The sequence below is a fragment of the Hippoglossus stenolepis genome, chromosome 2, assembly GCF_022539355.2.
Source record: "Hippoglossus stenolepis isolate QCI-W04-F060 chromosome 2, HSTE1.2, whole genome shotgun sequence".
NCBI lineage: Eukaryota > Metazoa > Chordata > Actinopteri > Pleuronectiformes > Pleuronectidae > Hippoglossus > Hippoglossus stenolepis.
This window is the reverse complement of record NC_061484.1, coordinates 15,601,786-15,615,136: the sequence shown is the minus strand read 5'-3', so window position 1 is coordinate 15,615,136 and position 13,351 is coordinate 15,601,786. Positions and strand designations below refer to the sequence as shown.

At 40.2% G+C, this 13,351-nt stretch overlaps 2 protein-coding genes across 3 annotated transcripts; one reads left to right on the top strand and one right to left on the bottom strand.

The window, feature by feature from the left end:
* Positions 1 to 8: 8 nt before the first annotated feature.
* Positions 9 to 6,378, bottom strand: si:ch211-243a20.4. The gene is made up of 6 exons (XM_035175749.2): positions 6,079 to 6,378; positions 4,646 to 4,912; positions 2,699 to 2,817; positions 981 to 1,100; positions 758 to 868; positions 9 to 663 (listed from the first exon to the last, which is right to left on the bottom strand). The coding sequence occupies exons 1-6, from the start codon at positions 6,164 to 6,166 to the stop codon at positions 601 to 603; spliced, it is 768 nt and encodes a 255-aa protein (XP_035031640.1). The 5' UTR covers positions 6,167 to 6,378; the 3' UTR covers positions 9 to 600.
* Positions 6,379 to 8,923: 2,545 nt separating this feature from the next.
* si:ch211-243a20.3 (uncharacterized protein LOC100151507 homolog) lies at positions 8,924 to 12,098 on the top strand. Of its 2 annotated transcripts, none has more exons than XM_035166409.2 (4): positions 8,924 to 9,219; positions 10,288 to 10,417; positions 10,671 to 10,800; positions 11,428 to 12,098. In XM_035166409.2, exons 2-4 carry the CDS (start codon positions 10,303 to 10,305, stop codon positions 11,750 to 11,752), a joined length of 570 nt encoding a protein of 189 aa, XP_035022300.1. In that variant the 5' UTR covers positions 8,924 to 9,219; positions 10,288 to 10,302; the 3' UTR covers positions 11,753 to 12,098. The 2 variants fall into 2 exon arrangements, with proteins under 2 accessions (XP_035022300.1, XP_035022308.1); XM_035166417.2 differs by lacking the exon at positions 8,924 to 9,219 and adding an exon at positions 9,232 to 9,332.
* Positions 12,099 to 13,351: the final 1,253 nt, after the last annotated feature.

Here is a 13,351-nt window from a genome sequence, read left to right as displayed (position 1 = left end):
AAACAGAGTAAGACATGGAGACATTTATTTAGTCAATGATACATATATAACTTTACACTTACAGCCCAAATTGCAGAGAAAAATACTACATTATTTTATTTTATTCCAGTAAATGTATTTAAACGCTATATTTACTGGTTTCTTTTATGGACTCAGGTTTTAAAAAGCTCTAATGTATTGTCATATATTACATTTTAGAATCCAGATCTCAATAGGTCTCTTTCGAATCGGTTTTTGTATTGTGGTGTTTTCTTTATTTCTGTAAGATACTGACCTGGACAAAATTATGAAATGAAGAAAATCTATCTATTAATTAAACCCCGAAACGTAAATACAATAGGTCGAAATAGCTCAACTGCAACAAGCTGCAATATTTAAAAGCTTCTTATAATAATAATAATAATAATCAATTCAACAGAATAACATTGTAATGTATCACTGATAGAGGCCATTTTGCAAGCATAGTGACAACACTTTTGTGTCTTCACTTTAAACATACATGAAACAGAATATTTACTCAAATTTGTTTTTTACTTGTACTTTAAAATAATCTAAATAGTTTTGCTCTCTCAAAATCTCTCACTCAAGTTTATTCATGAATCAAAAGTTCTCATAGACAGACTCGAATACGCCGTCAGCCTGGGGTTGTGTGGTTTGCTCCGTCTGTGAAGGAAGCAGAAGACAGGTAACTAAGCACATGTGTGGTTGTTTTCCTGTGATAACAAAATGTGGCAAAGCACCTAAAGTTCACACTGACTTTTTCTGTGTGTTTGTTCTTGTTGGGTTTAGTTTCCCTTTGATCGGGCTCCTGGTTGGCAGCTGAGAGGTCGAGCACATCATAAATGGACCTGGGCCGAGCCTGCAGACTCTGAGATAAAAAAATAAAAAAATAAACATGAATAAAATATGATGGAAAACAAAAATATACTTTGAGTCAAATGTGTTCATGCATATACAATGATGAATAGAACGGTACTTACAGCATATGTAGGTGGAGCTGTTTTTTTATCTACGTCTTCCTCCGTCTCTCTCGTCTCCGTTTCTCCTCTGTTCTGCCTTTGCTTCCCGCTGGTTTTGTCACTTTTAGTAATCGGCTCTTTCTATAAATGAGAATTAATTACATAAAAAGAAAGAATAGTGATGTAAAGTGGACAACACTAGAAGAAGATAAAGGCAAATGAGGATTTTGTTGTGATGACATCGCTTCATCTTAGGTTTTCTGTCATAGGAGGTGAATTATCAAATGCTTGGATTTAATCATTTCTGCCAAATACTATTATTTACTATAATCTACTATCTCTGGATAACAGTGTAGACCAACTTCTGTTCATCTGTGAAAGACACTAAGCGAGAGGATGAGGTAACAGTGACTGCGTGCTTTGTCCTACAGGAGGTCATGGTAACTGAGTGAGATAATGTCATTTCTTCGCTGGACTATGTCCACAAGTCTAAGCCACTTTTCCAATTTGTCTAGACGTATAATAAGTAGCACTAAGATCCAAAAGAACATCTGTTTTTAGATGAAACTACTCTTTTGTGAGGCTCAAATCCAGATCAGTCTCTCAGATCAGTTCACAAGTTGTGAACTGGCAACTGATTTGTCTACAGAGAGTTTGAGTCTGGTTTCTTTTTTGTGGTCATAAATGTAAAGCTGCTTTTTCTCAGAAAAAGCTTGATGACACTTCAACAACAAGAAAACTACCTGATATAAGAGTCATTTTGTTTTGTTGTCTGTCACCGTCTGAAAAACACTGAAGACTTACAGAGAAATCTGTGCAGGATTTAACCCAAAGCTTTCTTTGATGAAATGTTCTTACTCGTCCTCATCATGGAGGATGTTCTCTTAAGTGACCTGATCTCTGAGGTGATATGGTGCTTGAGCTTAGCCTGATTTGGGGCTACAACTATTGATCCTAATCCTAGAAGGTGACATCTTGTTTTGTCCGACCAGATATTGAATTTACTATCACATAAGACAATAAAATGCAGTGAATCGTCAGAAGATGGACATAAAATTCAAGTTTCCCATGGACACACTGAAACATATAACGCTTTATTGCCTATTTTGCTTTCTTTTTCTTTTATGTTGTTTTATTTTATTAGTATCATCATTATTGTTGTTGGTTATTTTACTGTCCCAACTTAGTGTTCTTGTAGCCAAGTGCCTTAACATTACAGTAAATAACAGCTGTACTATTATTATCAAAATTCAGTTTGAACTGATCATACCAAAGCTCCTTTATGTGACAAGTGCCTCATTTTATTTCACTGTTTTTTTTTCCTCAGCTGCTGGTATCGGATAGGAGAGAGGGAGAGAGAGAGAGGGAGAGAGGGAGAGAGAGAGGGAGAGAGGGAGAGAGAGGGAGAGAGGGGCGAGAGGAGAGAGAGAGAGGGAGAGAGGGAGAGAGGGAGAGAGAGGGAGAGAGGGAGGGGATGTACACAAATGACGTGATCGCAAAACTATTAGAAAACAATTAGAAAAAGAAGATGGAATAATTTGTTGACACTTTAGCTGGAAAAAATGACTTAAATGATTAACCTATTAAAATAGTTGCCAATTAATTTGTCTCAATAGATGGGACTCATCTGTATCAGCCTCAGAAACACACACCCGTCACAACACCACAGTTTAAGTGTGTAAAAAAGCTATATTCTTAGAAATGTGCAACACCCAGTTTCTTAACTTCTGCCTTCTTACCCAATGTCCTCTGAAGACATAGATGGAGCCGACCACGCTGAAAACCAGCAGCACACCAGTGAAGACGGCCACACAGACTTCTGTGTAACTCAACATCGGGGGCCTCTCGTAGCCATTAGCTGGAAAACACACACAGTGTTCAATGTCAGTCTGTGCCAGGAATCCATCATAACTGCACAGCAGAGCTATACTGAGGAATTCCTCATCTGTGAAGCAGCTAATCCTCCGGCTAAAGATATTTTAGATAATTTGCATGTGTTTAAAATTAACTGGATACATTATTAGCATCAGTATTAGTCCACTAACTTCTTCCGGCATGGTCCGTGTTTTCTAAAATGGGAACTGAGAAGCTCCAGGGAGTCCCATGATAAATGTAAATGGTTTTAGAATTATTAAAGGGGTAAGAGAGAAAAACACACATCTGTGAGACACAAAATTATGTTTTTATGGGTTTTTCTCGTGAAATACTCAATACCATGGCTCACTTTTGCCACTTGTGCCCATACTTACTATAAAGATCAACAGGAACAATATAGCACAGCATGCTCAATGTAGACTTGCCAACACTAAACAAAGTGTAAAGACTCAGCTCACAACGTTCTCCACGATTTTACGTGACTTTGTGTAATTGGATTTTGTTTGTGTCTTTAGTCTCGGGAGCAACTCCATCTTTTAGAAATTACATTTTATTCTGATTTGCAACTTGAAATACTTTTTGTACGACACATAATTGCAACCAGATCACGTTTTCTCTTAACGTCATGAGGAAATGTGGAATTTATGCGTTTGGCACGTCACAAATATGTTGTTAGTGAAGGTATCGCTTGTTATGACCTCAGCGTTATTAAAGTCTATGATGGTTGTGTTTAGATGCTCACAGCTCTTGGTTAAGATCAGGAACATTTCGGGATCTGGTTTCATACAGAAAAAGTTCACAGTGACTTCAAACACATTTCTTTCTCTGACATCACTGAAAATGCTTTTACTGCTTAATTCACACGATGCTTTGATCACCCAGCTCTGCAGAGTGGAGAAAGAAGACTTTGAATCTTGCTAACACTGTTGATCCCGTCCCTTCCAAAAGTCCAAAAGTTTGCGTTGCTATCACAATTTGAAAGATGACCACTTGCCTCCATGACAGTGGTGTCTTCACTCTGCCTCCAAGTGTTGACGCTCGTGACAGTTTTGCCTCGATGATGTTCAAAACTTCCTGTCCCAACCAACACATCACTTTTTCTTCACTTATGTGGCAAATCACAACAGAGCTTCCTGTTGAATTAAGACCTCCATTTGTTCATGCTAACCTGTAATTTTAAGGGGACACAAGTCCAATTTTTTTTTCAAGTTACCTGATATTAAAATCATTAGTAACACTAATAGGCTCTGTATTTGAAAATAGGCAGAAGCTATATATGAAGCCAAAATATAAGCTGCCTACAACGTAATATATGAACCCCACCATCTTGCGCTTTTGGAGACAGAGTATGTGTACATAATTTGCGCAGAGGAGTTTGGGGAATGGAGCTGCGGTAGTGAGGGCCCATTGACACACATGCCCGACCAATGATGACGTTTCACCCCATTTTCTATAGCATCAAATAAAGAATTAAAACCAAATGTAGCGGAAAATAAACACTTACATTAGTACCTAAAATTACAGAAACCAAAAAAATATTTAATGTGTATTATTATTATTATTATTATTATTATTATTTGGTCAATGTCCAATCCACTAAAGGTGAGGCTTAAGACCTGTTCTGCAGCCAGCCACCAGGTGGCGATAAAGACACTTTGGCTGGCTTCAGCGCAGTATTTTACAGGAAGGTTTTTTTCACCTTCATTTTGACAATAAAGGACTGGAGAGAAAATCTGTTTCACATATATCACAGGGTCTCATATGCTACTTATAATACTTCACTGCTACTTCACGTCATCTTTCATTCTCACCTCTCACTCTGAGAAACCAGTACACTATGGCACTTTGATAGACGCAGTGGTATTCTCCGGACCTGTTCATCTTCAGCTGCAGTTTGAGTTTAAACATTGTAATGTTGTCAGACGTCGCATTGAGGTCACAGACGAATATCTGGTTCTGAAGAGGATCGAAGCATTTCATCGTGTCTTTAGGTTTGTTTGGTGGTTTGGAGATGTTACAGTCAATCGTGAGGTTTTCACCCTCAACGGCCACGAACACAGTGGACTCCAGGGACAATTCTGTGTCAGGACAAAACACAGAGGTCAGAACTGATAAGGGCATCAGTCAATGTGCACCAACATTTGGTGGCTACAGCTTCTCGAATGAGCGGATTTGCTTCAACATTCATCATGATAAACTTTATGAATATTTTAGAAGAAATTATTTTCAACACTGCCTTGAATTTTTCACATTTTCTTGATTTTAGACACAAATTAAAGAAAAGAATAATTAATGTTGGAAAAAACACAAGTTGCCCTTCAAACAAAGCAATAAACACTTAAGTGCAGATTTTATAAATCTTCCAAACACCTTTTATAAAATGACAGACAAATGATATTGCCCTCAACAAACACACCCACTTTGTAAGATACTACGGATTATGAATGATTTTTTTATTTGGCATCTTTGGACTATCCATTAACGTGACAAAGCAGTAGAAATGCAAGTGTTGAGTTAAAACCTCCATCTTAATTGTGATTTGACAAAGCATATCTCCTGAACCCTATCCAACAATACTATATCATATCTCTCTATATATCATGAATTTCAGACTTTTTGTTTTTATTATTTCCCAGATTAAAAAGCTGATGAACTAAGCTCAGCTCAAGCCTAGCTCCCTTCTTCAAGCATCACTTTAATACTGTGACAGTCCAGTCACTCCGCCATGCTGATACGCACGTTCACCCTGGTAAGTTGAGTCCTGGGACAAAGCCACGTCAATTTGGGACTTGAACTCATCTTGAACACATCATAAAATTCAATTAGACTGCCGCCAAGTCCAACAGTCCCCTGATGAAACCCAATTTCAGTTCACTAGATCTGGATTTGTTTGTGGATCGGCGCCAAATTGTACCCACTCAGAGATATCAGACCCCCGAGACATGCCACACTTGTTTTCATCAAGATCTATGAATTATACTTTGGGAAATCCAAGAAAATGTTCAAAGATCTCACAATGTTAAAGAAAGTGAACCATATCACATCCTTCCACTAAGTTTCATGATAATGCGTTCCGTAGATTTTACGCAATCTTGCGTATGAACACACAAACTGACAGGGGTGAAAACATGACTTCCTTATCAGAGATACACCAGTGACCCAGAAACCTTTTTTAACTTTTTAACAGTTAGCTACAGCACTTTAAAAACTCAATACGTGTCATTCAAATGTGAGTCAGACTTACTTGGTGCATGCATTCCTGAGCAAACAGAAGAGAAGACAAATATCCAAGTCAATATGAGGAGAAGATGGAAAAATCTTTGAGCTTCCATGATGTGATGATGGTTTTAAATGAAGACGTTTATAGTTTTCTTCGAGGTGTTTGTTCCGTGTGTTTCTACCCCCCGTTACTCAAATTCTCCTGTTTCATAAATTGCAGTTCTTGGTTTCCTGTTTCTAAGCAACTTCCTCAATATGTCAGTTTAGTTTTTTTCTGGACACACACGCAAACACACACACACACACACACACACACACACACACACACACACACACACACACACACACACACACACACACACACACACACACACACACACACACTGGGGCCACTGTAGGTCCATTAGTGATCATTTACAACTCTTGTGTAATTCAGGAAATTTGGGATTACAGTTTTTCTCGATTGCCTAAGCATGATTTTCAAAACAGGGCCCGGTGTTTCAAAACACTACACACAATTAGCACAACCACACACCCAATTAGCAAAACACCTCAGATCCTTTGCAAAATGAAACACTCTTGTAAAAACTATACACTAATTTATCAAAACCATATTTTGTTACCATATGAAACACACACGTTTCATATGACTTAATTCTGTTTGAACCAGTTACACACTGCTGTTGCTAACCTAAAACACTTTTAGCAATTCTACTTCTCAGTGATTAGAGTACTGTAAGTGAAGTACACAGAGAAAGTGCAAATATACAATAAATTCACCAAACACTACACAAGACCAATGCTGCAGACTGATGAAATTATAATTTATTTCTCTCCATATTCCCAAATCAGTCAAAATGTCAACATGGAGAATCACAACAAAACATGTCCCAGTTTTCACGCTACTACACTAGTGTGCATAACACTGTAAGCTCAGCAAATATCAGACAAACAGAAAATTCTGTATCCAGTACAGGTTACAATGACAGATTTCACTGTATATCTGCTAAGATTTGGCTGAACTCTTAGTCCAGACTCCCTCAGCGTCAATCCGTGGTTCACGACATGGTCAACTAGTGTTGCGCGAATTTCATTTGATAAATTTGGTCCTCTTCTTCTTTGAGCACGTTCTCCTCCTGCTTCAGGTCTTCCTCTTCCTCTTCCTCTTCCTCTTCCTCTTCCTCTACCTCCACCTCGGCCTCTACCTCTGGCATGGCCTCCGCCTCTTCCTCTTCCTCCTTCTCCTCCTCCGTGGATTCCCCCTCTCACCCTCACTCTTCTTCTTCTGACTCCTTCCATTTTGTGTTGAAGACAGGTGAACTCACCTGCTGCATTTGTATAGTGCTTAAACCTGATTGGTGTGTCTACAATTTAGCAATCATGTGTTTGCGCACCTGATGGCTGTGTTGAACCAATTGGCTCATAGGGGTGGTCATTTGACAGTCAGTGCTTTGGAATTGCAAGGAAGTGACATCTTGATATACGTCTGTGTCTAATGTTCATTCTACTGTGTGTATTGTTTTGCAAAAAGTGTGAAGCTGACATTGTGCTTATAGTGGTGCAAATCTGGGCCGTTGTTTTGCTCCTTGAGTGTAAGGTTTTGATAATTGTGTAATACTTTTGATTTTAGTGTTTATGCAATCGAAAAAAACTGTAAAGTCTGAAAACCTTGATTACCAGCACCAGAGGGGTAAAACCACATCAGCATCAGGATATTAAGTGAGGTGCAATGTTGGCTCCCCTCCACAGTGAGACAGTGTTGGAGAAATAATAGTTTGAGGCACGAACGCACAAAACCTCATGTGGTTTTACTTAAGACAGAAGAAGGGAAATACTGTGTGTGTGTGTGTGGGTGTGTGTGTGTGTGTGTGTGTGTGTGTGTGTGTGTGTGTGTGTGTGTGTGTGTGTGTGTGTGTAATTTAGCAGAAGGTGACCAGCTGTGCTCCTCCACAGTAACTCTGCCAGGAGTGGTGTTCAGATGTTAAAGTGCAGAAGTTCTTATTCATTTGTCTGTTTGTCTGTTACATCCACTTTTCTCTGCCTCGTCACTCAACCTTTTTGAGATTATCTTTTCCGGTTGTTTTGGTGGCCAACTCTGACCTCCCCTCGGTGACTACTACTACTTTTCATTCTTTCAGGTTATTTTTTGGATGTCAATACTTTATTAATTTTATTGATGTAGAAATATAAATGCAGGACTTTTAGTTGGCACATAATATATTTTTTATGTGTTATAGTAATGAGTCTTGAAACAAAATATCTGCATACGTAAATGGAGAATTTAAAGTTGGCCATGTAGCACTGGCACAATTTGATGTGGGTGGTGAAGAAGCAAAAAACTACTTTGATTTGGTTTTTCTGTCATCAAACATCCCACACATCACATATTCTCCAAAAATATACTGGTGGGTACTTTGCATGCAAATCCTAATCTGTAGATTAACCACAGCTTTCAAATAAAAGGTACAGTATTTCCTTCTGAAATGCAGAAGGAATAAAGAAGAGGTATTCTTTATTTTTTTAAAGAGAATGTCTCGTGGTGGGAGATGTGTTGAGGCTCTGAGCTGCACGGCTTGGTGAGGGTAAAGGGCAGACGGTGCGAAGCAGACATAGATGAAAAGGGACCATAACTCACGTTCGAGGAGATCCCAGTGCATCACTACAGAAACCTGATCCTGCACCAGATTGAGAGTACAACCACTGGCACACATATACATATAAACATATATGTGTGTGTATATATACATCGGTCTGTTCCTTAAAGAGGGTGAAGAGGAGAAGAGACCACAATAGGGTAAATTACACAAGTAATAAAGTGTGCTACACATCTGGCAGCAGCTGGATGTCGTGGTGTGTGTGTGTGTGAGGGAGAGAGAGAGAGAGAGAGAGAGCAAGAGGGAGAGAGCTGGGTGTGTGTCGGGGGTGTAAAGGTTCGACAGCTCTCCACAAACGAAGCCTTCTCCTCGGGACCTGTTACACTATAGTTGGTGTTTATCTTACAACTGGGAGCCGAGGGTGGAGAGAGCACCAGAGGAAATAAGAGAGAAACAAGAGGTAAAGCCGAGGGCAGTGACAGAGAGGGGGGGTGAGAGACACTGGTTCTGTTAATCCAACTACACGTGTGGGGGATTTCCTGCTGGGACTGGGAGCATCATCTCTTCAACCTGTGAGTATGGACTCAATATCATATTGTTTCCAGTCGGACATATTCTGTGAGTGTAACACTGCAAAGATTAACCTGAAGCTACTGCAGCACATCATCACAGCAAAGAGACACTGGTTTGTTTTTTAAATCTTAAATCTCGTTGATTTGTTTCGTCAGGATTGAAACTAGCGGTTTGGGTTTATAGTTTGACTGTTCTGTTTGATCAGGCTCCAAATTCACAACCTCGGAAATCATTTCTAATTCCTCAACAATGAGTCACAGGCTCATTATTGTCCCGTGGGATTCACAGACGTTGTCATAAGGATGCAATCCTATTTCCTTTTTCCTTCAGTTTCTGGGTCGCCTGCCTTCACCTTCTCTTATATAACACTGTTTTTTCCAGATGAACCTGGAGTCATGAGATTAGAGTTAAAAAAAAAAATTGTTTTTCTGTCGTCATTCTCTTCTCGTGGCCGACACACGCAGACCAAACCGACACAGGTCAAACAGCTGTTTTCTTCAGGTCTTCACTGAAAATGATTTGACTTTTAATTAAACAGGTTAAAATACTAGTGTCTCACAACCAGACACTTGATTAAGTGAAGCTCTAATTAAAGTCTTTTATTGATCTTTGGATGACCTTAAAGTGAAATGTGTTTTGTATGTAAAATTTGAAAAGTAACAATAATTAGTAGATGGTTTATGGATTGTATTTACATTTCACTTCTCCAGTCTTATCCATCACTCAAAATATAACAAAGTCGGAACAAATTGAAGCACCGAGCTTCTGCTTTGTGAAACTCCCTCCTGAGACACATTCTTCACAAACAGAGTTTGAAGTAGATAATGTAATTACTTGAATAAAGTATTATGGGGTAAGGCAGCAGCTCCCACTGGATACAGATGTGCGTGCAGTCTGAGACTCCGATTTTCTGATCTGTGCACATGAAGCCTGTGTTTCTTCACCTTATTTCCACCTGACGACTGTATTCATCTCCTCTGCTTCACAAACACAAGCTGATCTGTAACTTCTCAACAGACGACACATGAAGGTTTGTTTTTCTCCTGTTTCTTTTCTTTTTTTTAAAGGTCCGTCTGCTCATCATGGCTCCTCCCTCTCTGTTGATGTTGCTGATGGTGGTCGCCGTGGTAACTGGGGCCAGCGCGGCCGGCCGGGAGAATGAACTGGATTATGGGAACTGGAACTACAGAGAGGGAGGTAAATCACGAGCCGCAGTTTGATCACCCATGTTTTCGAGACAAAATGTTTGAAGTCGTGAATGATAATAAGAATTTATGGGTGAAGCGAAGGTAATGAAGCGCTTCGAGAAGGTCTGTGGCGTGGATGTGACTGACCTGAGCCCGGAATAATTACCACACATGTGCCCCTCTGATTTTTATGACTCATTCAGGCAGTTTTTTCTCTCTCTCTGTGTAAATCAAAGCCTGATGCTTTCATGTTTCGGCTGCAGCTGACAGTGTGAATGTGGCCTCAGTGCGCAGTGTGACCCGCGTGTTGGATGCCTGGGGAAAACGCATCTTCAATGAGGTCAAGACTTTGCTGCACTCACAGCCCAGTGCACTATTACCAGACTACTCCAGGTAACTTACAACACTTATTCCACATGTGGTCTGAGGAGCCGTCTTTACATTCACTACATCACCTCTTCAAAGACATCTTACATGATTTCACGCTTCTTATTCATACTTTTATTATCCTTACTACAGCAATTAGTGAGGTTTGTCCTCGAGTATCACCAGAAGTGGGATGAAACAAAGTACATTTACTTAGTTACTTTACTTAAGTACAACTTAATTCGATTTATTTTCAGATGCTTTTCACTTTTACTCCACCAGATATATCGGCACATATTAAGTGACCAGGGACTCAATACCACAAATAAAACAGACAATAGACGTGGTGACAACAGGGTGATTAATAATTGGTTTAGAGACACAAATTTAAGGGACAGTGAAAGAGACAACATGTGACCACAAACTAACAGAAAACCACAGAAAGAACAAACACACAAAATGAAAACAGATGCAAAGTAACCACACGAACCAAATGAAATGGTTGAGTCTTTTTCGTGAGTAGTGTGTTCCTGTTTGTGGCCCTTTGAACGTCTGTGCCCAGTCTACTAATCTGCCCCAGCCTCAGGATGGTCGTTGTGTTCTGCTAAACATGTCTGGGTTCTTTTTTCTGAGCCTCCTCTGCTTGTCCTGCAGGGTGCGCCCTCTGTCCGAGTCCGTGAACGACCTGTTCAGAGAAGTCTCCCTGCTGCACCGGCGCATCACCGAGCTCTCTCATCGCCTAGCAACACTGGAGCCCTTCCTCCGTCACCACGGCTACCGGGAGGCGGGGGTGGAGGGGGGCGGCCGGGCCCTGGCACCAGCACCCGAGGGCCTGAGAGGAGGGGTGGCGAGCCTGGGCCACGGCACCCAGAGGACCACGATGAGGGGAAGCTCTCCCAGGGGGAGCCGGGTGGTGAGGAGGAGACGGGTGAGGGTCCTGAAGAACGGAGAAGTGATGCTGATTCAGAGCGACGGATAGAGAAATGGACAAAAAATGCTCGGCCAATATTATATAATGTACGAGACCCACCTCTGAACTATACAGATTTATATTTTTTGTGAAATAACATGATATAGAGATTGTCCTGTGAGATCAGGACTGATGCATTTGGATTTATAATGTATATCTTCTTTAGTAAAGTTTATATCAGTGTTTCATTGTTGAACCTTCAGAGTTTGAAGTCATGACACACACAGGAACACCTTTCTACAATCGACTCTGGGAACCGACGTCCTTAAAACATCCTTAGAATGTGTTTGTTTTTCATTTTTAAGCTTGAAATTGTATTTTTGACCTTGAAATAAACTGCCTGTTTGTTTTGTCAGATGGAGTTACTTCTTTTACTCCTCATGTAGTTTCTTGTTATTACATGATGTTTGTCTTTATATCTTTCTTTTTAATTTATTGGCAGATAAACAAATATGCAGACATAAAATGTTCAGTAAATAATCAGTCACTTTTATGCAAAAATGGAAAAAGTGAAATCATGAAATAATCAAAACTGATCAAAACTAATTTTTTATGGGTTTTTACTTTGGTCACATCCCACATCTCCATAAAACTTCATGGAAATCAGTTGAGTTCACTCAGAGATGTGCTTCTACATTTAATTTACTATCTTTTAAAATAATTATGAAAGGTGCCCCTTTTCTCACTTGAGCCCCTGTGCCCCCAAATGTTTGTGCCGACCCTGCTAAATCAGCATAAATGCAGTGTAAGGTTTTCGATGATGAGGAATAAATATTCACTGCAAAAATCAACATGTTATCATCTGTAAGTCAATAATCAAGTCCCCACAACTAATTGAGGGCAGCGCGGTGGTGCGGTGGTTTGCACTGTTGCCCCACAGCAGGAAGTTCAAATCCCAGTTTGACTGGTTTGACCTGCCTCTTGCTGGCGACCTGATGTGAACCCCACCTCTCCACAGTGTCAGCTGGGATTGGCTCCAGCTCCCCGCGACCCTCCGAGTTTAGATGGTGTAGATAAAGGATGATTGGATGGAACTAATTGAACTCTATAAAATACCAGTCTCAGGACATTGTCTACTGTCGTTAGGACAAAACTACAGGTTATTCAGCCGAAACTTGTTCAATGGAAAAGTTCTTTGGAAATAAAGCGACACAATAAAATATATACCAAAGTTTATCTGGCGTTCGTGTGAAGCTCCAGAAAAAAATTTAGTGGATTTCTGTCAAAATTGCACCGTTTTCATTGTGTGCGACCACCATCATGTTTGTATCGTTTTGAGATAGACTTGAAAAAGGCCTTGATGTCCTAAACTCCCTCCAGTAACCGCAGGCTGCCATGTTTTCACCACTGGGTGTCAGTGCCTGTCTGCTCCTGTAATCACATGTGACAGTGCCACGATTGATGGACGTTTGATCTTTTGTTTCTGCTCAGCTGAGGTAAGGCTCTGTCCTCGCAGGACCCAGCAGGGGGTGCCTGTTATCTGCTCACATAATTACACTGTTTGTTTGCACATGATGATCACGTGCGAGTGTGTGTGTACATGTGGTGGGCACACAGGCATCGAACTTCATGCCTTCATTAAAAGTTCGCCAAGTGTTTCTACAGCAA

Excerpts from the sequence above, each read along its gene's own strand:
- si:ch211-243a20.4 (XM_035175749.2), bottom strand. The coding sequence starts at position 6,166 with ATGGAAGCTCAAAGATTTTTCCATCTTCTCCTCATATTGACTTGGATA. Across the intron at positions 2,818-4,645 it reads CTGGTTTCTCAGAGTGAGAG|CTAATGGCTACGAGAGGCCC; the intron begins GTGAGAATGAAA and ends TGTGTTTTCCAG. Across the intron at positions 664-757 it reads AGAACAAACACACAGAAAAA|ACGGAGCAAACCACACAACC; the intron begins GTCAGTGTGAAC and ends CTTCCTTCACAG.
- si:ch211-243a20.3 (XM_035166409.2), top strand. The coding sequence starts at position 10,303 with ATGGCTCCTCCCTCTCTGTTGATGTTGCTGATGGTGGTCGCCGTGGTA. Across the intron at positions 10,418-10,670 it reads CTGGAACTACAGAGAGGGAG|CTGACAGTGTGAATGTGGCC; the intron begins GTAAATCACGAG and ends TTTCGGCTGCAG. Across the intron at positions 10,801-11,427 it reads CTATTACCAGACTACTCCAG|GGTGCGCCCTCTGTCCGAGT; the intron begins GTAACTTACAAC and ends CTTGTCCTGCAG.